The following is a 26,505-nucleotide window of genomic DNA, read 5'->3' as shown; positions in this document are numbered from 1 at the left end:
TAAGGTCAATTCCCAGTCTGTTCAGCTGGGGTGACTGTAAGGGGGGGGGGCATAATTCCCAGGTTAGGGAAAAAAATCAGACAGGATTCTTTCTCCAGTTTGCTCTTCAGTGGCTCTTGTTCGAATCATGATTGGGCGTGACTGTGATGCCCATTCACAGTCAAAATAGTTCACTACCTAGTCTCACGTGTGAGGAATGGTTATCTGAGTGGCTTACTGATGTCCATGGAGCTGTACCCAGCAAGGAGTCCCTGTTTTCTCTGCGCGTGCTCCCTCTGGTTTACACAGGGAAAGGACAAGGATTAACCATGAAAATTTTCAGCTGATCAGAGAGAGCCAACATGGATTTGTAAAGGGTTGGTCACGCCTGACAAACCTGATTGAATTTTCTGAAGAGGTGACTAAAGTACTGGTCAGGGGAATGTATATAGATGTTGTTTGTATGGACTTCCAGAAGGCATTCGATAAAGTCCCTCATAAGAGACTGTTAGCTAAAGTTGAAGCTCATGGAATTGAGTGTGAATTATTGATCTGGTTTGGAAATTGGCTGAGCGGCAGGAGGCAGAGAAGGGATAATAGGTATGTACTTAACTTGGCAGGATGTGACTGGTGGTGACCCACAGGGATCTGCGTTGGGGCCTCAACTATTCACGGTATTTATTTCCGCTGGTAGGGGAGTCTGGGACCCGGGGACATAGCCTAAAAATGACAGCCAGGACTTTCAGGAGTGAAGTTACGAAACACTTCTACACGCAAAGGGTGGTAGGAGTTTAGAACTCTCTTCCGCAGACGGCAGTTGGTTTTAGTTCAATTGTTAATTTTAAATCTGAGATTGATAGATTTATGTTAACCAAAGGTATTAAGGGATATGGGGCTATGGTGGGTATATTGAGTTAGGTCACAGATCAACCACGATCTCATTGAATGGTGGAATCGGCTCGAGGGGCTAAATGGCCCGCTCCTGTTCCTATGTTCCTAACTGGAGGAGCCATGTCCTGGTTAGGGAATGCTGTGTCCGATACTCGGCGTTTTAAAAAAGGTGTGACAAACGATTGAGTGAGGTTTGTGTTCTCAGATGATGTGGTTTGCACGCTGCTCCTCCTTGGTAAATTAGAACCCTCCCAGAACCAAACTATGTACATGACAGGGCTGATCATGTGAGGTACACAACAAGACGTGAGCGTGCCAAAGTAAGCACTTTGGTTATGTGCAGAGTGCACGATATTTAAAATCATCAACTATGAAGGGCACGTTCCAACTTTTATAAAATCTTTATTACTAAGTTAATTGATTGGTATATTTTTAAGGATGGTAGGAGTTTAGAACTCTCCTCGGCAAATGGCAGTTATTTAAATACATTTAAATAAAACATAGTTGCATTTTATTATATTCATACGTTATCATATCTTGAATGGCAATACTAGTGAGGTAGTTGAGAGGGAGAGCTGAGTGACCAGTCTGGACTCGACAGTGAGAGAGAGTTATTTGCGTGAAGGTGAAGTCTTTCCATTCTGGAGCCTGCACATTTATTTTCATTGTGGGTGTATTCCTATTTCCAGGCTGCCATTGGCTGGCTGTGGTGAGCTGAGCTCTGAACTTTCTTGAATGTCAGGATGCCCTCTTTGTTTCCTGCTTTAGTATAACTAAACATCGAGGAGTGCCCCTAGCTCCTTAAGACCCTGCTCTTATATTTTATTGTGCAATATTGTAGGGCTAAAAAATGAACTGTTTGTTTAAAGGACCATTATATATAACTTTTTTTTTTAATTGATTTTTTTCTGAGGCTACTGCTCCATGATTTTAATTTTTATCCTCATCGTCCAGTTGGGACCGGTACCCCCCCTCCCCAAACATAACCACCATCCTGGTCTTGCTCCAGGCCTCCACGACTATTGCTGTAAAAGGTACTGCTAGGAACTGTCTGGCCTTCAATGACTTACTGTGATTGTCCTCGATATCTCCCCGACTCCCCATGGAGTAGCACCTGGCCTGCACTTGACGTCGTCCTGTAGCAGCGCAGTTCAGATGAGGTACACGGTAGAGCCATCTTGGGAACCACACCTCAAGATCCACGTCCCACCAGTCCGTGTGCCTCTGCCATGTGCTATCTTCAGAATTTCCTTTTAAAACTGGAAAGGCACAGTTCCAGGACTAGCAATACTGGTGAAGTCGTGGAAAGGGAGAGCTGAATGACGAGCCTGGACTCGAAAGTGAGTTGTGTAAGTGAAGGCTTTGCTTTCCATTCAGGAGCCTGCGGTTCTATTTTTATATTGGTTGGCTGTTTCCAGGCTGCCATTGGCTTTCTTGTCCACAACGCTGCTATTTTAAACTTACTCTTGTGTGGAAACAAACTCTGTACGTGTCACAGCGTAGCGTTTTCTAGTGCCGTTTTCTTAATTTCATCTCCCCCTTTGGTTGTCTATTACCCCATCTCCCTTGAAGGTGAACAGTTCCGCATCTGCTCTCTGGTACTCTCCCCTAGTGGCAGACTCAAATCCTGAAGTGGAGTCCGTAACAGGTTAGAGTAATACAGACCCATTTGAAGGAGTGTTTTTTTTTCTTGTCCACACGTTACGTTCTTGCTTAGGCCTGGACAGAGCAGGGATGAGCAAGTGAAATTTTCACACTACACCCAGTATAGACGTAAAAAAAAAATCTAAATTTAGCTCTTTCAAATGTAAGACCATTCTGAACTATATTACCTGAGGGTCAAGTAAGGATGGTTACACTGGGGCTGAGAGTAATTTGAAACGATGAATAAAGAGTGCGACATAGGGAGCCTAACACGCTGGCGTATGAGAATAGTTTTGTGCAAATCATGGGCTGGAAAGTGGGGGGCCTGCAGCATTATCATCGGTAGCTTCCGCACCCCAAAACGTTAGCTCAACAGCGCAGCCTGATGTCTATTCTGTGGAATTACGCTTCAGCTCTAAATCTTATATGTAAGGAATTTTACAACACCAGGTTATAGTCCAACACTTTTATTCGAAAATCACAAGCTTTCGGAGGCTTTCTCCTTCGTCAGGTGAACAAACTGCCGGCTCCATCTCCACTAAGTGTTATAAGGAGAGAGCACTCCCTATATTTGCTGGTGCGTCTCGGTCACCTCTGGTTCTCACTAGGCTCGTTAAGTGTATCGGGCCTAACGCACTAAAGTCGTAATCGTGTATGGCTTATTACATTAACAGGTACTGCATCCGTCTTCTCTACTGCTATAGGTTGAGAGTGTCTATTGCTATTGATGGAGGTGGAGTTTACCCATGGTGCTCAGTAAGTGAAACCGCTCTATAACCTCTAGAACTGATTCATTCTCACCAAGGAGTATTGGCACACCACCTCCATTAGCATGTGACTGCCTCTCTACTTTAATAGTAGTGAAGGATAGGCAGGGGGAAAGAGAAAGTAAATGGGAAGGAAAGGGTGTCTGTTACACACTGCACAATGATGGTTACCATCACACTGTACCAAAACGCTGGTGACAGCCCTGTTCTAATCATGCCTAGCTGATGTTTGGAGGTAGCCTGCGAGCAGATGGTGTGTATCGTACTTGCCCCGCTGGGTTGTTGTGAATGAGGAGGGCTGCTGTTCCTATCCATGATGTCACTGGAGCAGTTCTTCATGATATTGTGTGAGGATGAATTGAATACCAAACATCTGCCCCTAGACCAGCATTTCAGAAATACAAAACACGGTTCCAATGAACAGCTGATGGGCAACAGACACGGGTGGAACTTCATGCAAAGGCACAAGTGGGCAACTATTAAAAGTCTAATCTCAGTTTTCCGAACAAATATAAGCAAAGTTTTACAATGCTGTGATGGTGAATCGCAGCTGTGAATTTGATTGTCGAGAATCCTGCAGAGACAGTACATTGTCCCTTCCTTCACAGAATGGTCACTGATCAACACAGCAAGGTAGATTTTTGACTTTACCACCTGGGCATTAAGAATCATCTAGGCGGAATGCAGAAGGGAAAATCTGGCAGGCAGGATTGCACATCCCTTATAGAACCTGCTGGATTTCTCTTGCATTAATTTCAGTGCGATTCTGCCATCCAGATTTCCCTCTCTGCACTCTGCACTAAAGATGAAACCTACCCCAGTGTCTTATGTTTTCTAAGCTCCAGAATTAACTCCGTTTTTTCTTTTCCTTTTTTAATGATTAGCTTCGGCAGATGGTTCAAAAATTCTGCCAGGATCACCTCACTCCCAAAGCCCAGGATATCGACCAGAAGAATGACTTCCCGGAGTTGAAGGTAAATTCAAAATGTGGCATGTAGCTCATGTTCTGGTGTATAAATCACTCCCTTAACATCCAAAAGTTTAAAACTAGATATCAACATAATCTTCTAAATTATCAAAGTTTCTCTTGGTTGAGAAGAACCAGAAGTTACAACAGGGGTTAAAGTTGGCTTGGAATGCTTCAGACTTCACTCTTCCCAACTCTACTCCTACATCTTGGATTGTTTGGATCTGTAGTGTGTGGTAAAACAAAATGCTGCCGCATCTAGATGTTTCAGTCTGAAGCATCCCGAGCTGACTCTGCCTCTGCCTCTGATGATAACCTCTATAAACCCAGTGTTAGAGCTGCTTAAAAACGTTGTTGAAAAGAAGTGTCAACGATTGTCTCCTTTGCCTCTCCAGCACCTGCTTCTTCTGATCCTTTGAGGAAGCTGTTCCACTTTCCACTCTTCTTCCACCTTGATACAATTCCTACCACTCTTAAACAGAATGCTGACCCTTTTTGGCTCATTTTTTTCCCTCCCCTTCCGACTCTAATCTTGGTAACGTACCTCCTTCCATTCCTCCACATTGTTTGATCATTTTGATCAACAAGTTTTACCTCCACCTGGTCTCTTGGATCCTCTGCTCTCTGATAAACCTCCTGGTCCTCACAGTGTCTCTCCCAGTGTCCTCAAGGTGTAGCTTCTAACTTATCCTGTCCTATGCTGTCGCATTCTCAGTCCAGCCTTCCTTATTGGAAATTTGTATTTGCTAAAGAAGTGAAATGCTCTTGCCTTTCAAAGTTCTATCCCATTGCCCTTACATTGGTACTTTCTAAAGTTATGGAAGCTACTGTTGACTCTCAAATTGTCCATCATCTTAAAAGTTCTGACCTACTCACTGATTGCTGATGTGGTTTTTGGCATGGCCGTTTTGCTTGTAATGCACCTGTGGAACAGTTCTCTTGAACACTTTCATGAATTGTCGTCGATATTTCCAAAGACTTTAACAGCTTTGGTAGCAAACACTTCTAAACAAGTCATTATATGGCCTGAGGTCATTGCAATCTAGTTTCCTGTCAAATTGCTGTAATAAAAAATCTGCTGTAATTAATGGCGCATCTCTGACTCTTTTTCCATTAACTCATTGGTTCCCCAGGGCTCTGCGTTCTCCTGCTCTGTTCCTTCCAATCATTAACCTCCTGCTCTCCTCTTCCAACTCTATCTGTGCTGTTGCTGGTGATTCTACACTCGAACCTTCCGATTACAGGCCTTTGGTGCTCAATGTCCTCTGCTCTTGCAGTGCAATGTCTGAATCCCGAAATCATCATCTCTTCTGCATCCTTCACTTTTTCAGATGGTATCTTTTGTATTTCTTCCAAGTCTAACCAACTGCTACCACCTCTTATCTTTGGCTCGACCCTTCTTCGTCTATTCATATCTTGGCCTCGTTGTCTCCTCTGTGCTCAAATGGAATTCACATTTCCTCCATTGCTAAAGCCGATTCCCAAGAAGCTTGATTTGCTCCTTCATGCCAAGCACTTGTTTTCCCCTCAAAAGCTCTTGATCTACCCGAGGTGTGAATACTGCTTCTGCATCTGGGTAGACTCTTCTAGCATTCATCTTTCACTCCTAGACAAGAAATACAAGATACCATCTGCCATCACATACACAGTCCCACTCTCTCTACCTTGTAATTCCTGTCCATTATAAACTTTCATGTCTTTCTCTATTTTACTAATAAATTACTCTGGCCACTGCTCCTCTGAACTTCTCCCTTCTAAAGTCCCAATATGCCATTTGACATGTTCTTCCTCCTTCCTGTAACATCACTGTGTTGAAATCCACGGAGGCACCGTTCCCCTCCCTCCCGCCTCCATTTGATGGCGGCCCTCTTTCCCCTCCCTCCCTCCCTCCCGCCCTCCCGCCTCCATTTGATGGCGGAACTCTTCCCCCTCACTCCCTCCCGCCTCCATTTGATGGCGGCCCTCTTTCCCCTCCCTCCCTCCCGCCTCCATTTGATGGCGGCCCTCTTTCCCCCTCACTCCCTCCCGCCTCCATTTGATGGCGGCACTCTTTCCCCTCCCTCCCTCCCTCCCGCCTCCATTTGATGGCGGCCCTCTTTCCCCTCCCTCCCGCCTCCATTTGATGGCGGCCCTCTTTCCCCTCCCTCCCTCCCGCCTCCATTTGATGGTGGCCCTCTTTCCCCTCCCTCCCTCCCGCCTCCATTTGATGGCGGCCCTCTTTCCCCCTCACTCCCTCCCGCCTCCATTTGATGGCGGCACTCTTTCCCCTCCCTCCCTCCCTCCCGCCTCCATTTGATGGCGGCCCTCTTTCCCCTCCCTCCCTCCCTCCCGCCTCCATTTGATGGCGGCCCTCTTTCCCCTCCCTCCCGCCTCCATTTGATGGCGGCCCTCTTTCCCCTCCCTCCCTCCCGCCTCCATTTGATGGCGGCCCTCTTTCCCCTCCCTCCCTCCCGCCTCCATTTGATGGCGGCACTCTTTCCCCTCCCTCCCTCCCGCCTCCATTTGATGGCGGCCCTCTTTCCCCTCCCTCCCTCCCCCCTCGATTTGATGGCGGCACTCTTTCCCCTCCCTCCCTCCCGCCTCCATTTGATGGCGGCACTCTTCCCCTCCCTCCCTCCCGCCTCCATTTGATGGCGGCCCTCTTTCCCCTCCCTCCCTCCCCCCTCGATTTGATGGCGGCACTCTTTCCCCTCCCTCCCTCCCCCCTCGATTTGATGGCGGCACTCTTCCCCTCCCTCCCTCCCGCCTCCATTTGATGGCGGCCCTCTTTCCCCTCCCTCCCTCCCGCCTCCATTTGATGGCGGCCCTCTTTCCCCTCCCTCCCGCCTCCATTTGATGGCGGCCCTCTTTCCCCTCCCTCCCGCCTCCATTTGATGGCGGCCCTCTTTCCCCTCCCTCCCTCCCGCCTCCATTTGATGGCGGCACTCTTTCCCCTCCCTCCCTCCCGCCTCCATTTGATGGCGGCCCTCTTTCCCCTCCCTCCCTCCCCCCTCGATTTGATGGCGGCACTCTTTCCCCTCCCTCCCTCCCGCCTCCATTTGATGGCGGCACTCTTCCCCTCCCTCCCTCCCGCCTCCATTTGATGGCGGCCCTCTTTCCCCTCCCTCCCTCCCCCCTCGATTTGATGGCGGCACTCTTTCCCCTCCCTCCCTCCCCCCTCGATTTGATGGCGGCACTCTTCCCCTCCCTCCCTCCCGCCTCCATTTGATGGCGGCCCTCTTTCCCCTCCCTCCCTCCCGCCTCCATTTGATGGCGGCCCTCTTTCCCCTCCCTCCCGCCTCCATTTGATGGCGGCCCTCTTTCCCCTCCCTCCCGCCTCCATTTGATGGCGGCCCTCTTTCCCCTCCCTCCCTCCCGCCTCCATTTGATGGCGGCACTCTTTCCCCTCCCTCCCTCCCGCCTCCATTTGATGGCGGCACTCTTTCCCCTCCCTCCCTCCCGCCTCCATTTGATGGCGGCACTCTTTCCCCTCCCTCCCTCCCGCCTCCATTTGATGGCGGCACTCTTTCCCCTCCCTCCCTCCTGCCTCCATTTGATGGCGGCCCTCTTTCCCCTCCCTCCCTCCCCCCTCGATTTGATGGCGGCCCTCTTTCCCCCTCACTCCCTCCCCCCTCGATTTGATGGCGGCCCTCTTTCCCCTCCCTCCCTCCCCCCTCGATTTGATGGCGGCACTCTTCCCCTCCCTCCCTCCCCCCTCGATTTGATGGCGGCCCTCTTTCCCCTCCCTCCCTCCCCCCTCGATTTGATGGCGGCACTCTTCCCCTCCCTCCCTCCCGCCTCCATTTGATGGCGGCACTCTTTCCCCTCCCTCCCTCCCGCCTCCATTTGATGGCGGCCCTCTTTCCCCCTCACTCCCTCCCGCCTCCATTTGATGGCGGCCCTCTTTCCCCTCCCTCCCTCCCGCCTCCATTTGATGGCGGCCCTCTTTCCCCTCCCTCCCTCCCGCCTCCATTTGATGGCGGCCCTCTTTCCCCTCCCTCCCTCCCGCCTCCATTTGATGGCGGCCCTCTTTCCCCTCCCTCCCGCCTCCATTTGATGGCGGCCCTCTTTCCCCTCCCTCCCGCCTCCATTTGATGGCGGCCCTCTTTCCCCTCCCTCCCTCCCGCCTCCATTTGATGGCGGCACTCTTTCCCCTCCCTCCCTCCCGCCTCCATTTGATGGCGGCACTCTTTCCCCTCCCTCCCTCCCGCCTCCATTTGATGGCGGCACTCTTTCCCCTCCCTCCCTCCCTCCCGCCTCCATTTGATGGCGGCACTCTTCCCCTCCCTCCCGCCTCCTTTTGATGGCGGCCCTCTTCCCCCTCCCTCCCTCTTCTGCTTCATTTTTTTCTGAACTTAATTAGACTGCATTCTATAATTCACAACAGGAAATGCTGGAGAAGCTCAGCAAGTGAGGCAGCGTCTGTGGAGAAAGAAACAGAGTTAATGTTTCAGGTCAAAGACCTTTCGTCAGAACTGGAAGATGTTAAAGAGTGAGTTTTTGAGCAAGTTCAGAGCCTGGGAAAGAGGGGGAGGGGGAGGGGAGAGGAGGAAAGAACAAAAGGGAAGGTCTGTGATAGGGTGGAGGGCAGGAGTGATTAAATGACAAAAGGGATGATGGTACAAGGCAAGGAGGGTGGTAATGGGACAGGTAAAGAAACAAGAGATTGATCAGGAGGAGCTGTAAACGGCAACATCAGAACCATTACCAGAACCTGCTGTCTGAAAAAATGGGAGCGGTGATTCTGATCTGAAGTTATTGAAATCAGTGTTGAGTCTGGAAGTTTGTAAAGTGCCTAATCGAAAGATGAGGGGCTGTTCCTCGAGCTTCCGTTGAGCTTCATTGGAACAGTGTAAGAGGCCGAGGTCAGAGTGGGAGTGGGACGGGGAATTAAAATGGCAAGTGACCGGCAGGTCAGGGTCACACTTGTGGACAGAGCAGAGGTGTTCAGCAAAGTGATCACCCAATCTGCGTTTGGTCTCCCCGGTGTAGAGGAGACCCCATTGTGAGCAGTGGATACAATATAGTAAATTGAAAGTACAAGTAAATCGCTGTTTCACCTGGAAGGAGTGTTTGGGGCCCTGGACGGTGGGAAGGGAGGAGGTGAAAGGGCAGGTGTTGCATCTCCTGTGCTCGCACGGGAAGGTGCCGTGGGGAGGAGAGCGGGTGTTGGGGATGATGGAAGAGTGGACCAGGGTGTCGGGGAGGGAGCGGTCCCTTCGGAATGCTGGGAGGGGAGGGGGAGATGTGTTTGGTGATGGGATCATGCTGGAGGTGGCGGAAATGGCGGAGGATGATACGTTGAATGTGGAGGGTGGTGGGATGGAAGGTGAGGACAAGGGGGAACCTATCATGGTCCTGGGAGGGAAGGGAAGGGAAGGGGTGAGGGCAGAAGTGCGGGAAATAGGACGGACATGGTCGAGGGCCCTGTCAACTACAGTGGAGGGGAGCCCTCGGATGAGAAAAAAGGAAAACGTATCAGTCAGTTCTTTCCTCCTCTCCCCTCCCCTCCCCCCCCCCCCCCCCCCCCCACTTTCCCTGGCTCTGTACTTGTTTAAAAACTTTTAACTCTTTTAATATCTTCCAATTCTGACGAAAGGTCTTCGACCTGAATCATTGGGCTCGACTTTAGCACCCGCTATCAGGTGCGTTCCTGGCGGGGGGGCTCCGAAAATCGGGGATTCCAGGGGTGGGGCGGGAGCCCGGCTCCAACCCGCCCACTTCCGGGTTTCCCGCTGATGTGCGCGCGCAGCCCCTGCATGTGGGACTCCCACGGGCAATTAAAGCCGGCGGGGTGCCACTTAAGCTATTTATTTTGGTATTTCAGGTCGTTTACAGACCTAATTAAGGACATATTTTACATGGGGTGGGATTTTGCAAACAACTGGGACTGTTTCCCATACTGGGGGAAACACTCCCAGTTCAAATGGACGTGTGGCAGCTACAAAGGTCCATTTGACAGGTGCGGGGGTGGGGGAGACCCTCACTCATTGCAGGAGGCCACTCTGTCACTTTGGACAAAGTTTGGCCTCCACCACCCTCCTCCTAACAATAAAATTCACCAACTTGCACACTTACCCCGGTGTCCAGACACATGTACCTACCTTGCGGACCCCCTCAGATGTACATCTTCCGGATGGGGGCCGCCGTAGCTGCAGTCATGACCTCCTCGGAGGGCGAACAGCATCACCAGCCTCGCCGGCCACGCCGTCTACCTCTGACACGTGGAGCTCCACAACACAGTGCTGTGACACATCCACCTGTACAGCAGGAGGGAGGGCAACGGCAGAGAGAGATGCGTCGCAGAGGGCACTACCCTCACCACAGGGTCCACAGACCGAGGCTCAGCTTCCTGGACCTCTCTGAGCAGCAGTGCACACGGAGGCTCAGAGTCACTCGACATGTCGTCGTGGACATCTGCAGCCTCCTTCATGCCGAGCTGCTCCCGGTTGGCCCGAGCACCATCTTCTTAACTGTCGCTGTCAAAGTCACCACTGCCCTCAACAACTTCTCCGCATCCTTCCAGGGTGCCACCGGGGACATCGCCGACGTCTCTCAGTCGTCTGCACAAAAGAGCCCTGCAAATACACCTACACCCACTCTGCAGTGACACAATGGTTGGCATCAGGTGTGGGTCTTCATTGTGATCCTCAGGAAAGGGCATTATTGCACAAACCAGACAAGATTCGCAAAGACGTGGCAGTAGTGGTGCCAATATAATATGTGATGTGAGTTGGTCAGAAATTAAATATAAGTAAAAACCATGACAAACCCTCAAACACCCTTGTGCATCCACTTCATGCTCACAACACGTTTGCCTTACGCTGCCTACTGCACATATGTGATGCATGCCCTGTGGACGCAGCACAGGTAGTGGCAGGTTGGGTGAGGCTGACTGTGAAAGAGATGCATGAGAGGGTGAGTATGAGATAGAGCCATGAGATTGTATGAGGATTGGGTTGAGTGGTAGTGGTGGGATGAGTACTGGCGAGGTGAGTAAGTGCAGGTAAGATGAGGATGAGGTTTGAGTGGGTGTGAGGGGTGATGTGACAGAGTAGTGTTGGCAGTGCAGAAGGAGATGTGGGGTGGGGGCGGTGATGTGCAGACGGAGTGTAGGGGAATGAGTAAGTGTACTCACTTTGGCTGACCTACTTAGGTCATTGGAGCGCCTCCTGCACTGTATGCAGGTGGACGATATGCTGGTGGTGCTGGTGACCTCCTCTGCCACCTCGAGCCAGGCGTTCCTGGTGGCAGAGGCAGGCCGCTTCCTCCCGCCCGCCGGGAGGAAGATCTCTGTCCTCCCCCTCCTCCTCACCCCATCCAATGATACCTGGAGTGAGGCATCATTAAACCTGGGAGCAGCCTTCCCCCTGGGCTGCTCCATGCTGTAATTTTTCCTATTTCTTGCAGCATCAGTCAGTGGAGGACTGTCCCCTTTAAATCGGGCTCCTCCAGCTGACAGACCTTACTGCGCATGCGCAGCCCGCCCGACGCGCAGCTCAACAGTGGGGAACCCGGAAGACCAGGTAAGTGGATCCAATTAGCCTGCGATCGCGCGCGGGGCAGACTGATTTCACCGGGTGCGTTACCCACGCGCCCAATAGACCCCCCCCCCCCCGCTGCCCTGGTAATATCGAGCCCATTAACTCTGTTTCTCTCTCCACAGATGCAGCCTGACTTGCTGAGCTGCTCCAGCATTTTCTGTTTTTATTTCAGATTTCCAGCATCCGCAGTATTTTGCTTTTGATTCTATAACTCACTCTGGGCCATCCGTTATTCTGTATATACACCATCTGAACCCCTCGATGAGATTCCAGCCTGCAACTCCTAGCTTTCCATTATTCAGTATGTAAACTTCTTGAATACCGTTGATTAAATTGTAGCCTGTACCTCATTGCTAGTTAATCAGTAATATGGCGTGATGTGACCAGTACATTTTGAGTAAACGTGCTGCAACATTTCTTGTGCAAATCCCAAATGGACACATCCTGTAAATGAGTGATTTATACACCAGTGTATGACACCGTTTGGATTTGATGGTACATTGTTCCCATTGATTTGATTTACAGCCTTGTTGTCTCTTTGGTGTTTAGGAATTCTGGAAACAGCTTGGGGATCTTGGAGTTCTTGGGATCACTGCACCCGGTGAGTTGTAGCAGCCTCGGCCTCATCTGCTTTGCTTTACACAGCTGTAACATCAACTATCAGATAGTGGTCGCATGTTCAGGGGATATCTGATTTAAAAACCAAAGCACAGGCTTGCACTATTTACAGAATGTGATGCTAACTAGACATCTAATCGCACAAATCTTGACTGAGACTTTGGTCCAGCACTGAGGGAGTGCTACGTTGCCGAGAGGTGTTGTCCTTTGGACGTTAAACCAAGGCTTCCCTTCTGCCTGTCTGACGGACAGTAAAGATCCCATGGCACTATTTGAAGAATGGTCGACCTGGCCAACATCAATTCCTCAACAAATAAACAACCACCAGCAAAACAGATTAATTGGTCATTTGTCTGGGACAAAGTGGCTGCGAGGCGTGCCTACATAAGCCACTGTGCTCCGAAATAAATTAATTAGTTGTGTGAAGCGCTTTGAGAGGTTTTGAAGATTTGGTAAGGTGCTCTATATATGTAAGGATTTCATTCTGTGGGCATTCACCTATAATATTTTTGTATAAAGATGGGTAATTGCAGTTGTCAATTAAACTTTCCTAGTGAAAAATATTTTTTTGCTCTAAAAATGCTCAATAATCTTTTAAGCTTTTAAGAATCTTGGTGTACCCAATGACTTGGCTGTAAATGTATTGCCCGAGTATAGTGTTAAGTCACACAGACCAGGAAGGTTCCAGGTGTGATTTTTCACCAGTTAGCTGATTCCCAGCCTGAACAGTCAAAATTCAAGTTAATATCCCTGGGCTAGGGAAAGGGAACAATTTAGCAAAGGCTTCCACTTTGGATGCTATCCAGTGATTCTGCTATATAAACGAACCAGAGGGGAGATGAGCAGAAATGTTTTTCACGTAGTGAGTTGTTATGATCTGGAATGCACTGCCTGAAAGGGTGGTGGAAACAGATTCAATAATAACTTTTAAAAGGCATTGGATAAATACTTGAAAAGTTTGCAGAGCTATGGGGAAAAGGCAAGGAGAGTGGGACTAATTGGAGAGCTCTTTCAAAGAGCTGGCACAGGCACGATGGGCCGAATGACCTCCTTCTGCGCTGTGAGATTCTGTACACCTCAGATGAATCAGGCTGAATAGCCTGCCAACACTGATTGTCCAGACCTTTGCACGAAGAAGGACTACTTGGATGAAGTACTGGAAAACTGCCAGCAGCTGCGCAACTGCAACCCAACGTTTTTTAAATCATTACTACTCATTCTTGGGATATGGGCATCGCTGGCAAAGTTGCATTTATTGTCCATCACTAGTTGCCCTGAGAAGGTGGTGATGGACCTTCTTGAACCGCTAGTGGTTTTGATATAACTGAGGGGCTTGCTAGGCCACTTCAGAGGGCAGTTAAGAGTCAACCACTTTGGTGCAGGACTTGAATCATATATAGGCCAGACCGGGTAAGGATGGCAGGTTTCCTTCCCCAAAGGGCACTAGTGAATCTGCTAGGTTTTGGAACAATCCGACAGCTTCATGTCACTTTTACTGATAGCAGCTTTTTATTTCCAGATTTTTTTTGAAACGGAATTCAAATTCTCCAACTGCCATGGTGGGGATTTGAACTCACGTTCTCTGGATTACTAGTCCAATAACATAACCACTACACTACTGTCCGTGAGTCTACAGCCCTGATATTTACGGGGAGGGAGCGGGGGCACCTTGTAGCGGCCGGGAAACCCGGAAGTACGGGGAACGCAGAGGTCCTGCCGAATTCAATGGCAGGACCTCATTTGAATGTTTTTTCTTTGTTTCCCGGCCGCCAATTTCTTCTTTGTTTTGGAGAGGAACTTGTTGAGTAAGTTTTTCTTCGCATGCACGCAGCCAGCGGCCTGCACGTACCTACGCCGACCCTCACTCACGAGCAGGCCCTTTAACGCGCACCTGGAGCCGCGCAGCGCGCTCGCGAGCCCAGCCGCCGCCATCGGGCTGGCTGCCGGGCAGGAAGGCCTGTGTTGGAGGCCGCAGCCGGGTACCACAGCGTGAGGGAGAGATCGGGTGGAGGGGGAAGAAGAGATCGCAGGGGGTCAGTCTGGAGATCGGATCACGCGGGGGTCGGTCTGAAGATTATGGGGACAGAGGCCAATCGCGGCAGGTTTGCTTGGGGGAGCGGGGGGGCGGGGGGGGGGGGAAGCTCTCCTGCTCCTCCAGGTCCACAAGCTGTGCTGGAAAAGCACTCCGGCAGTTCTCGCCTCCCTTCAGCCGCCGGGTTTCCCGAGCCCTGGGAAACCCAGCCCGCAGCCGTTAGATGTAAATGACTGCTAAAATCTAAGGCACGCAGCCTCATTTAAATATTTAAATTACTGAACCGCCTTTCGAGAGCGGGTTCCTCACCCGCTCCCCAACCCGCCACTGTTAAACTGGAAGTGGGCCCGTTCGCGGTGGGTTGGGGTCAGGTTTCACATTTTTGGCCCCGCCCCTGAACTGCCCGTCCTGGGGGCTTAAAATTCCCCCCTATGTCTTCAAGACAAGAGAGGAGAAAATTAAATCTTAACGTTAAGTAGGTGGCATCGCAGTGCATAGTAGCATCTGTGATTTACTTACATTGATATTGAAATGCTGATACACCCCTGTAGACTTCCTTGTTGACTTTGCACTGCTTCAGGGACTCCATGCAGAAAAATATGTGGGACTCTAGAACCCGTGTATATATTGGGCTGGTGTGGAGATATTTAGCAGGTATGTGCTTGTATGTGTGTTTTTAACTAGGATGTGATAGCGGCGTCCATTTTGCATATTATTGCAGTAACTTTGAAGAAAAGAGGACGAACTTGCATTTCCTTGTCACCTTTCACGTCCTTGTCTCAAAACCTTCACAGCCATTGAATTACTTTCGAAGTGTAGTCACTTTTGTAATATAGGCATATTTGGCAGTCAATTTGCACACTACAAGCTCCCACAACCAGCAAATGAGATAAATAACCAGATAATCTGTTCTCAGTGGTGTTGGTTGAGGGACAAATATTGGCCAGAGCACCGGGGAGAACTCCCCTGCTCTTGTTCGAAATAGTGCCATGGGATCGTTTATGCCCACCGGAGGGCAGACAGGGCCTCAGTTTATCAACAGTGCAGGACTCCCTCAGTACTGCACGGGAGTGTCAGCCTGAATTATGTGCATTCTGACTCTGGTGAGAATGCTACCATTTGAGCCATAGCTGATACTTAGAAACACGAAGTGTATTTAGTGCGTACTCGTGCCTGCATGTGCTTCGCTGATGTGTCTGTTGTATGTGACGGTCTACTGTGTGTTCTTCATGTCTTGTTGCAGTGTGTTTTACAGGGGTGTGTGTGTGTATTCAACTGGGGTGTGGAATGTAGGGGGTGCACTGTATTTCTCAGTTGCTGAAATGAGTTTGGTGAATGGATGGGATTGCAGTGTGTTTAACTTGGGGCCTGTATTGTATGCAGCAGAGAGCATAGTGTGCTCAGCATGGTTACTGCAGTGAGTTTTTGAATGTGTGTGTGTGTGTGTGTGTGTGTGTGTGTGTGCTGCCCTAGTTACATAGAATTTTACAGCACAAAAACAGGCCATTCAGACCAACAGGTCTGTGCTTGTGTTTATGCTCCACAAGAGCCTCCTCCCACCTTACTTCATCTCACCCTAACAATATATCCTTCTATTCTTTTCTCCCTGGTGTACTTATCTAGTTTCCCTTTAAATGCATCTATGCTAGTCACCTCAGTCGGCCCATGTGGTAGTGAGTTCCACATTCTCACCACTAGTGTGTGTCGTGTATGTAATTACAGTGTCTGGCTCGGATGGAGGATGCAGTATGTTCAGCATTTTGTTAATATTGCAGTGCGTTTAGTGGGCATCTTGTTCAAGTAACTCTGTGGGACTTTACAGTGGAGTATGGAGGGGCCGGAGGCGGATACCTGGATCACGTCCTTGTTATGGAGGAAATAACCCGTGCATCTGCTGCCATCGGCCTCAGTTACGGAGCTCATTCCAACCTGTGCATCAATCAGCTGGTGAGAAACGGGAATGAAGAACAGAAGAAGAAATACTTACCAAAGGTACAGCACCAACTGGTACAAAGCTTCAGCTTTGCTGGAGTTGAATTACTCGGACATACCAAATAGCTGTGGATTCCTTACACTCTCTCAGGCCATCCTTCACTACCTAAAGGAAAGCTCCATTGAGGGACCCAAGAATGAATCTCTGGTGCCCTTTAACCTCAAATTTTGAGGGGCCAGTTATACTATAGGTACCAGGCTCAGACAAGTAACTGTATAGTGCCATACGCAGCTAACAGACCTGGGTTATGTTGCCAACTACACAATGTGCTCCGTCCAGTGATAAAGCAGCTCTGCTTGGCTTCACCGTATTGCAGCAAGACTGGAGGCCTAGCGGTGTGAGACTGCCTCCTAGCTGTGGGCTCACACCTTCTGGCTTCATATTGCCTCCCGTCACCTGACGTGTGCTACTGCTTTTGTATCAGTGTGCACCGCAAATCACTTTGCATCGACATTGAAGTGATAATGTAACTGGCCCAAAGTTTGTTCAACTAAAGGATGTAAATTTATGACTTGTATCTGAATGTTCTACTTTTTAATTCAACTGCTGTCCCACATAGTGGGCTCATAGGAGTCTTCAGACAACTGCTGCATTCATTTTTGGAATGCTACCGTTCTCAATGGATGCTGCATTCCAACTTGTTAAAAATATATATATATAAAAACAATATACCATCAGTCTCATTGGACTGGTTAAGAATGCCTAACTACACATCAGTGATTTATTAACTACATCACAGAGATGAAGTGGGGCTGACATTTTGACCAAAGTACCATAACGGTTGCTGGTATTTGAACCTGACCTCCCCTGAATCCCTGCATCGGTTTCAAAAATAAGATAATGTGTGCAGCCAGGTTAAAAACTGAGGGGATTAACAAGGTTAAGTTTTTAAAAAGATACAAGGGATAAAAGACATTTCAGTGTTCTCGCAGGTGGCATCTTCAAAAGTGACAAAAAAAATCTATTGAGGTGAGTTGTTGAGTAACAGCAGAAGCAGGGCTTTCAAAACAGCAATGGTGTAACAGATTGCAAGTGAACAAAAATCTTTAAACCATCACCTGTGTAACTCCATTACAGCTAGAAGTGAATCCATTGATTGTGCTATATTCTGCAGCATGTTCCTACAGCAGCCCACTGAGTGTGCTTGTCACTGCACTGCAGTTGGTCTGTGAAATGGGTTTCAGTTTGTTTTACTGGCTCTCTCTCCTTTCAGCTAATCAGTGGAGATCACTTAGGGGCTCTCGCAATGAGTGAACCGAATGCAGGGTCGGATGTTGTCTCGATGAAGATGAAGGCAGATAAGAAAGGTTTGTGGAATTAATGACATGGAATGTCACTGTGGCTTAGGACTTCGATGGTTGCCCTTTGGGACCTAGATTTGAATCCAGCCCAGACTGATGGGATCAAAGTTGCCACTGTCTGTAACTAAGGAAAGCATAGGGCCTATTGGAGACCAAAAAGGTAACCTGTGTGTCGAGGCGGAAGATGTGGGTATGGTTCTTAATGACTACTTTGTGTCTGTCTTCACAAAAGAGGGGGACATTGCAGTTGAGGAGGAGTGTGAAATATTGGATGGGATAAACATAGTGAGAGAGGAAGTATTAAAGGGTTTAGTATCTTTGAAAATAGATAAATCACCAGGCCTGGATGAAATGTATCCCAGGCTGTTAAAAGAAGCAAGGGAGGAAATAGAGGAGGCTCTGACCATCATTTTCCAATCCTCTCTGGCTACAGGAGGATTGGAGGACTGCTAACGTTGTACCGTTGTTTAAAAAGGGAGAAAGAGATAGACCGAGTAATTACAGGCCAGTTAATCTAACCTTGGTGGTGGGCAAATTATTGGATAAAAAATTTTGAGAGACGGTATTAGTCGTCATTTAGAAAGGCACAGATAAATAAAGGACAGTCGGCATGGATTTGTTAAGGGAAGGTCATGTCTGACTAACTTGATTAAATTTTTTGAGGAGGTAACAAGGAGGGTTGATGAGGGTAGTGCGTTTGATGTAGTCTACATGGATTTTAGTAAGGCTTTTGACAAGATCCCACTGGTCAGAAAAGTAAAAGCCCATAGGAAGGGAAAGTGGCAAGTTGGATCCAGAATTGGCTCAGCAGCAGGAAGCAAAGGATAAAGGTCAACGGGTGTTTTTGTGACTGGAAGGCTGTTTCCAGTGGGATTCTGCAGGGCTCAGTACTAGGTCCATTTGCTTTTTGTAGTATGTATCAACGATTTTAGACTTAAATGTAGGGGGCATGATTAAGAAGTTTGCAGATGATACAAAAGTTGGCCATGTGGTTGATAGTGAGGAAGAAAGCTGTAGACTGTAGGAAGATATCAATGGACTGGTCAGGTGGGCAGAAAATGCCAAATGGAATTCAATCCTGAGAAGTGTGAGGTAATGCAATCGGGGAGGGTAAACAAGGCAAGGGAGTACACAATAAATGGGAGGATACTGAGAGGTGTTGAGTAACAGAGCGACCTTGGATTGCACATCCACAGACCCCTGAAGGTAGCAGGACAGGTAGATAAGGTGGTTAAGAAGGCATACGGGGTACTTTTCTTTGTTAGCCGAGGCATAGAGAGCAGGAAGGTTATGCTAGAACTGTAGAAAACGTTGGTTAGGCCACAGTTTGAGTACTGCATACAGTTCTGGTCACCACATTACAGGAAAGATGTGATTGCACTAGAGAGGGTACAGAGGAGATTTATGAGGATGTTGCCAGGACTGGAGAATTTTAGCTATGAGGAAAGATTGGACAGGCTGGGGTTGTTTTCTTTGTAACAGAGGAGGCTGAGGGGTGATTTAATTGAGGTGTATAAAATTATGATGGGCCTAGATAGAGTGGATAGGAAGGACCTATTTCCTTTAGCAGAGGGGTCAGTGACCAGGAGGCATAGATTTAAAGTGATTGGTAGAAGGATTAGAGGAGAGCTGAGGAAAAGTTTTTTTTCACCCAGAGGGTGGTGGGTGTCTGGAACTCACTGCCTGAAAGGGTGGTAGAGGCAGAAACCCTCAACTCATTTAAAAAGTACTTGGATATGCACTTGAAGTGCCATAACCTCTACAGGGTTACGGACCAAGAGCTGGAAAGTGGGATTAGGCAGGATGACTCTTTTGGCCAGCACAGCCACGATGGGCCGAATGGCCTCCTTCTCTGCCGTAAATTTCTATGATTCTATTCTATGTTTGGCTGTAAGGATCCCATGTGAAACAAGCTTAGGCACTTTTTACGCACCTCCAAGTGAGTCCAAGTTGATGGCATAAAACTACCCATATTTTGGCATTAAATTTCTAGGCGTTATGAACTCAGGTCTGCCGTAGATACCTTCTCTGGTTCAGTGGCACTATTACTCCTGTAAGTGACTTGAATGTCTTATTTTTATGGGAGTTGACTTGCACTGTCTTGTATCTACTTGTGCAGTAGTGGAACCCAGGAGTGTAACAATGAAAATCAATCCTGATCTGGGCCGGATCTCCGTGTCTCATGCATGTGTAGGTCTTCACTCTCTCCGAAGGCGGACTGAGTCAACGCTAGACGAGGCAGAGTTTGGCTTGAATCATAAAATGTTTTATTCCATGGTAAAGCAGAAAGTACAAATTAACAAGTGTAATCAGAGTTGCTTAGTTCAATTGGTACAACTTGTGTTTGCATAATGATATAAAATAAAGAACATGTGACTTTGCCCCACGTTGGTGGGGTTGTCCTGCTTAACTTGAAACTGATTTATCTCTCTGCACTTGTCCCACATCCCTAGAGCAGAACCACTTTTCCTTTGCAGCTTTTTGCTGGCTGACTGCCTGTGCAGCGCTGTCCCTAGACACCACGGAAAGCAGTCTGGTTTATGTGTTCAGGCTTATTTCTGACTGCACTGTGTTTGGATTCTGGGGAAAACAACTTCCGATCAGCATAATAATCAATTTACACCTGACTTTGGATTCACAGCCCATCCCAGGGCTGTCCTGAGAAACTAAACCCTTCAAAGCAAGCTTTAACCTAAAACACATTTTGAAATAACTCCTATCTGAATCTTATTTGTAGCAAATTGGCCAAAGAATCCTGAAACGTGCCAATAAACTTATTCTTAAGAGACCAAAAGCTTGGCTGGTGTGGAAAGTGTTGCATTAATGTAGCTGTGGATGATCTTCTGAGTTGGGAGGCCAGACACCTGGTTGGGGCAGTGTCGAGGAAGCCGTACTCTGATTCTGTCCCTTGGGGATGCTGGATACCAAATCTGGCAAAGTGTTCCATTCTCCACAGATTCCGACCCCATCGCCCAGACAGAAAAGAGTATATTTGAAGGGCTATTGTCGAGGAGAAAATTCTTTCATGGTTGTTGGGAGTGTAAAGCAGACTGCATCAGATTCTGAGATGTACAGGAAGTGCTTCAGTGATCTTTTCTGATTAATCTAATTCCAATAATCAATGTGCATCACTGTCTGAGACTTGTTTGTGCTTTTTTTTAAGGCGACTACTATGTCCTCAATGGCAACAAGTTCTGGATTACCAATGGCCCTGATGCTGACGTTCTGATTGTTTATGCCAAGACGGACATTAATGCCAAGCCAGCGTCCCGTGGCATCACAGCATTCATTATAGAGAAGGTAACGTTTTACACCAGTTCTCATCAGGAACTTCTAACACCCTTTTTAGGGGACATTTTGAGCATTAGACATTTGTAAGTGGCAGTCACTTTCTCTTTAAGTTGCAGTGATATGAGCTTGGGCTCAGGGATACATCTTCAGTTTGGCCTGCTTTACATCTAAAATTTTCACCTGAGCTTTAAGATTGAGTCTTGGCCAGGTGCTGGGCCTGGTGATCAGGCGCCCCCCTTGTGGAGCTCACGGCTGGGCCTGGTGATCAGGCGCCCCCCTTGTGGAGCTCACGGCTGGGCCTGGTGATCAGGCGCCCCCCTTGTGGAGCTCACGGCTGGGCCTGGTGATCAGGCGCCCCCCTTGTGGAGCTCACGGCTGGGCCTGGTGATCAGGCGCCCCCCCTTGTGGAGCTCACGGCCTGGGGCGGTGACCAGACCTGCTCCTCCACCGCCTTCCCCACCCCCGGCGGCTTGGCACTTGGAGACCCTGTTGGTAGAGGCCTTTGAAAGATTTGTATCGAGAGGCCTCTGACCTAAGGAACAAGCTGTCTGGTAGTGCTTGCATGGTAAGCAGATGTGCCTGTGGTGAGAGCCTTATCTCTCCCATCTTGTGGGGGTAAAGTGCTTTCTTGCAAAGAGAAAGGGAAACTTGGATGTAAGTCAATCTGGAGTGGCTCTTTATCACCTTGTACCAGCTGCAGAATAGGACTGACTGAGGATTAGGAACAAGTTCTCTGTAAGCACTCTGCTGGAAATTCTACGTTATAGGGGAGCAGGTAGGTTGTAAAGGATGGTTTTAAAAAAACATACATCATGCACAGTTATAGGAGATATTTGGTTATTAGGGACAATCCTTATGCACGCCCATCCTAGCTCATCCAGCCAGAAAGACCCTATCATAATATCCCGCTGTTTCTTAAATGATTCTAGGGATTTTGCTTCCACTGAACTACCTGGGACTCCATTCCAAATGTTGTGAAGAGGATTAATACAGAATATTGTGACCCTGGCATAAACATGCAGACTGGCTCAAGCACCTCTTGTGCGACTGCTCATGCCGCACTCTCTTGTGCTCTGTTTGTCAGCCTTGTGATCTGTGGTAATGGGTTGACTTTGGTGTTGAAGTAGACCATCCCCAACTCAGCAGGTACATATGGCTTTGAACTTGTTGTGAGCCCAGGCAGAAGAAATGGATTTTCTTTGCACCCAGCCAAACCTAGCAGATAGACCAAGCCGATTACCGTATTGAGCACGGCTGATTATAATCATCTCCCGGCTTTCTGCTTAATGTCTTTGTATTTGGGCCACACTAGAGCAATTATCTGTCTCAGTAGCCAGGGTTCGTAACATTGGCAGGTTAAACATCTTACATTAAATATAACAAATATACCAGTTTTATCTGGTAAAGCGAATGATTAGAGGCCTTGGGGCCGAAACGATCTCAACCTATTCTCAAACTTTAAATCACAGGTGTTAATATTTGTCAAGCTCATAATGCTTGCTACTTCAATGAATAGCAGGCAACCAAAGCCATTCAGCAACATTAGTCAAACAGCAGGTCCTCGTCCTTTTCCTCTTCAACTAGTGCGTTCCTACTCGTGCTTTTTTTTTTGCTGTTCCTTTGTGCCTCTTTCTGTCCAGGCTGCATCTGAATCTCTATCCTGGCTATTTGCTATTCTGTAGCTCCATATATTGAATATATTTGCTTGCTCCTGCGGGTGAGAGAATTCTAGTTTCCCCATCAGCGTGATCGTGAATCTGTTCCCTTTCGCTAGGATGGACTAGTTTCACAGCCTTGCCTCCCAGCAACGTTCTGTGCTCTTTCTGGGAAGGAGCGAGGTAGCCGATATTTAAGATGCATGTGCAGCTGAGAGAGTCACTCACAACCCTTTTTCGGGTGACATGGGGACAGAGTTGATCACAAGGCAGTCTGCACTGTGGTTAACAAAGCAACTCGATTGTCAACAGAATTGATGCCCTACTTTGTGCACTGTGCTTTTTGTTTGTCTTTAAGGACATGCCTGGATTCAGTACGGCTCAAAAACTCGATAAATTGGGAATGAGAGGCTCCAACACCTGTGAGCTAATCTTTGAAGACTGCAAAGTGCCAGGTATTAAACTGTTCTGTATTTTAATCTAATTATTGTTCTGATCTGGAATGCACTGCCTGAAAGGGAGTTGGAAGCGGATTCAATAGCAACGTCCAAAAGGGAATTGGATAGATACTTGAAAAGGAAAAATTTGCAGGGCTATGGGGAAAGAGCAGAGGAGTGGGACTAATTGGATAGCTCCTACAAAGAACCAACACAGGCACGATGGGCTGAATGGCCTCCTGTGCTGTATGATTCTACGATTGTATGACATAGACAGATGGGCCTCTTGGGGGCATTGTATGAATCTGCTTCTTACGTGTCCCTCCTGCTTTACATAAAGGTAAAGGTCTGTGATAATGTGACCATGTAACAGTCAAATGAACCCTAAAGAGAAGGGCAGCCTCCGCCTGCACCCCCCCTCCCCCCGATCCATGGCAGATAGGGTTGATCAAAAATGTAGTTTTCAATTGAATTAGAATAAACGAGGCAGACATGCGCAAGTGGATCCATTTTTTCTTTATTACTCATTCATGGGATGTGGGCGTCGCTGGCGAGGCCGGCATTTATTGCCCAACCCTAGTTGCCCTTGAGAAGGTGGTGGTGAGCCGCCGCCTTGAACCGCTGCAGTCCGTGTGGTGAAAGTTCTCCCACAGTGCTGTTAGGAAGGGAATTCCAGGATTTTGACCCAGCGACGATGAAGGAACAGCGATATATTTCCAAGACAGGATGGTGTGTGACTTGGAGGGGAACGTGCAGGTGGTGTTGTTCCCATGTGCCTGCTGCCCTTGTCCTTCTAGGTGGTAGAGGTCGGGGGTTTTGGAGGTGCTGTCGTACATCTTGTAGATGGTACACACTGCAGCCACGGTGCGCCGGTGATGGAGGGAGTAAATATTTAAAATGGTGGATGGGGTGCCAATCAAGCGGGCTGCTTTGTCCTGGATGGTGTCGAGCTTCTTGAGTGTTGTTGGAGCTGCACTCATCCAGGTAAGTGGAGAGTTTTCCATCACACTCCTGACTTGTGCCTTGTAGATGGTGGAAAGGCTTCCACATTTTGAGCTTGCGCAGAGTGTTATTAAAACGCAGCTTCATCCCTGACTCCATTTGGAACGGACATCAGCTGACAGCCCAATTTACAGGTAAGTGCTTGTCTCAAGCCACCTTCCTGGGATTTTGGTAAGAACCAGGACAAATCAGCTTGACCGCAGTTCTGTGACCTATGACATCCAGCACACCTACTTCGAAAAAGGTGACTAGATACACGGCTCTGACAGTGACTAGTTACACGGCTGCATCGAGGATTCCTAGGAAAGGAAATATTGTAAAGGCTGAACACTTTCTTTGCAGGGGAAGGTGAAGGGTGGTCCATTGCTATATTGGTGAGTACCTATTGCCAGTGTATTCAGCTGCAGCACTGACCCAAGCGTTCACTTTTTAAATATGTGATGTTCATATCTACATGATTTAATGGTTTCAGCTAATAATATCCTGGGAGAAGTGAACAAAGGAGTCTATGTGCTGATGAGCGGTCTGGACTTGGAGCGACTGGTGTTGTCTGCTGGTCCTCTAGGGTAAGGAAGTACCTACTCTCCCTTCCCTTTGATTAGGTAACTTGTCCTCTTAACAAGGCACTATTTAAATACATGTAAGTAGTGTTCTCACTCAGTTCTGAACTTCATACTGTAGGGAAAAACCTGATTTTCCAATGATTCTTGAACCTGGACAATAGTCAGTTAAAGAAAGTCACACTCACGGTAGTTTTGTTATTCAGAAATAATTATTTAATATAATTCACGCAAGCATTAAGCAAAATCAAACAATCCGTGTGACCTTACTCTACCTGTTACGTACTTAATGGTTCGCAACGTGATTATTTAATAATTTAACAATTCATGCAAACATCAGGCAAATCACAAAAGACATACAACCTTTAGAAACCAAGGGTTTTACATTAAGGCAGTTAAAATGATCAGCTTTTTTTGACGCTTGAGGTCTTTTTTTCTTCCTGATGTCCTCCCTCCAGGCAAAGCTTTCTTTCAAGCTCTTTGACTGTTCTCGTCTCGATGTTTCCTTTTTATGTTGTTTTTGACCATTGGGACGTAGGACTGTGGAAAGTGTCATTTTCTTATCCAGTTATTTCCCTTGTTGCTAGGCTTAGTTCATTACAATACCTCAGTGTTGAGTTAGTTGAAATCAATTAAAGCCAGGTGTAATTTATCTCTGACCATTTGGAATGCGCAAGTTCCTTCTTATCTGTACACAAACTATCTCATGCAGAGATCGGAATGTGTGGTTCTCATCTTCTCTATACACAGACTTGTTTTATAGCTGTGGTGTCTCGATCCCATCTGCTTCAAAGATGGGGTAGGTAGCACTAATAGCCCACCCAGATTTCCTAAAGGTAAGGCACAGAAAAGGAATAGTACCCAGAGTCAGCTAACTGACGGGCCATTGAAATGCTTCTATGCTAATGCAAGAAGTCTTAGAAATAAACTGCTGGAATTACAATCAGATGTTATAGGTGTTACTGAGACATGGCTAGATTTAAATGTTGGTGTTGAATGCTATATCGCAGGATATAACTGTTTTCAGAAAAATAGACTGTCAGAAGTGGGGGCGGTGCAGTCTTATTTGTCAGAAATAATCTGCCTCCTGTGGCAAGAGATATTAGCACATCGGCAGTAGCTGGAAAAAAAATTGTTTGGATTTATTTAGTCCAAGCCAATGGCCCCATGTTTATGATTGGGACCTGTTATAGGCCTCCGGGAGAAGCATCCCCAGCTGATAAGGAACTTTGTTCACAAATTGCTACGGCTTCTAGCCTGAGTCCAATTTGCATTATGGGAGACTTCAATTTTCCTTGTATTAAATGGTCCGATGGTGAACCATCTCGTGTAGTGGGGAGAGTGGCTGAGACTTTTGTAGACACCAAAAAGATTGTTTCCTTACACAGGATGTTGGTGAGACAACTAGGGATAAATAAATTCTCGATCTGGCTTTTAGCAGTGACCCTGGTGCGGTATCAAACCTCCATGTGGGGGAACATCTGGCCAGCTCTGATCATAATATTGTTAGGTTTAATCTTATTGGCCAATCCAAGGCTGCAGCCGATCTAATGCTGGTCCCAGATTTTGAGAAGGCTAACTTTACAAAAAATGGCTGAAGAACTGGCAAAAGTTGACTGCGCAAACCTACTAGATAGGCAGTCAGGTACTGAGGACAAATGGGTTCTATTTAAAACCATTCTCAAACAGAATAAAGTCAGATATGTCCCAATGGTTTAAAGAAGGGCACATGCTAAAACAAAACCATTATGGTTGACGAGGAATGTGCAGAGGCAAATGTGAACCATACAGAAGGCATTCTACACTCTTAAGGCAATTAACTCACAGGAGAACAGGGAAAAGTAT

The 26,505-nt window shown here is 47.8% G+C and overlaps 1 protein-coding gene across 1 annotated transcript in view; it reads left to right on the top strand.

The window, feature by feature from the left end:
* The window catches only part of ivd (isovaleryl-CoA dehydrogenase), a 50,177-nt gene that overhangs the window by 5,133 nt on the left and 18,539 nt on the right, over positions 1 to 26,505 (top strand). Inside the window, exons 2-8 of the mRNA XM_067991214.1 lie at positions 4,166 to 4,255; positions 12,321 to 12,372; positions 16,244 to 16,413; positions 17,628 to 17,721; positions 20,879 to 21,015; positions 23,020 to 23,116; positions 24,573 to 24,666. Of these exons, the coding sequence (XP_067847315.1) occupies positions 4,166 to 4,255; positions 12,321 to 12,372; positions 16,244 to 16,413; positions 17,628 to 17,721; positions 20,879 to 21,015; positions 23,020 to 23,116; positions 24,573 to 24,666 (734 nt within the window). The remainder of the gene's footprint in view (positions 1 to 4,165; positions 4,256 to 12,320; positions 12,373 to 16,243; positions 16,414 to 17,627; positions 17,722 to 20,878; positions 21,016 to 23,019; positions 23,117 to 24,572; positions 24,667 to 26,505) is intronic.

This window comes from Heptranchias perlo, chromosome 10 (genome assembly GCF_035084215.1).
Source record: "Heptranchias perlo isolate sHepPer1 chromosome 10, sHepPer1.hap1, whole genome shotgun sequence".
Lineage (NCBI taxonomy): Eukaryota > Metazoa > Chordata > Chondrichthyes > Hexanchiformes > Hexanchidae > Heptranchias > Heptranchias perlo.
The sequence above is the reverse complement of the archived record's forward strand: the minus strand, read 5'-3'. Positions and strand labels throughout refer to the sequence as shown.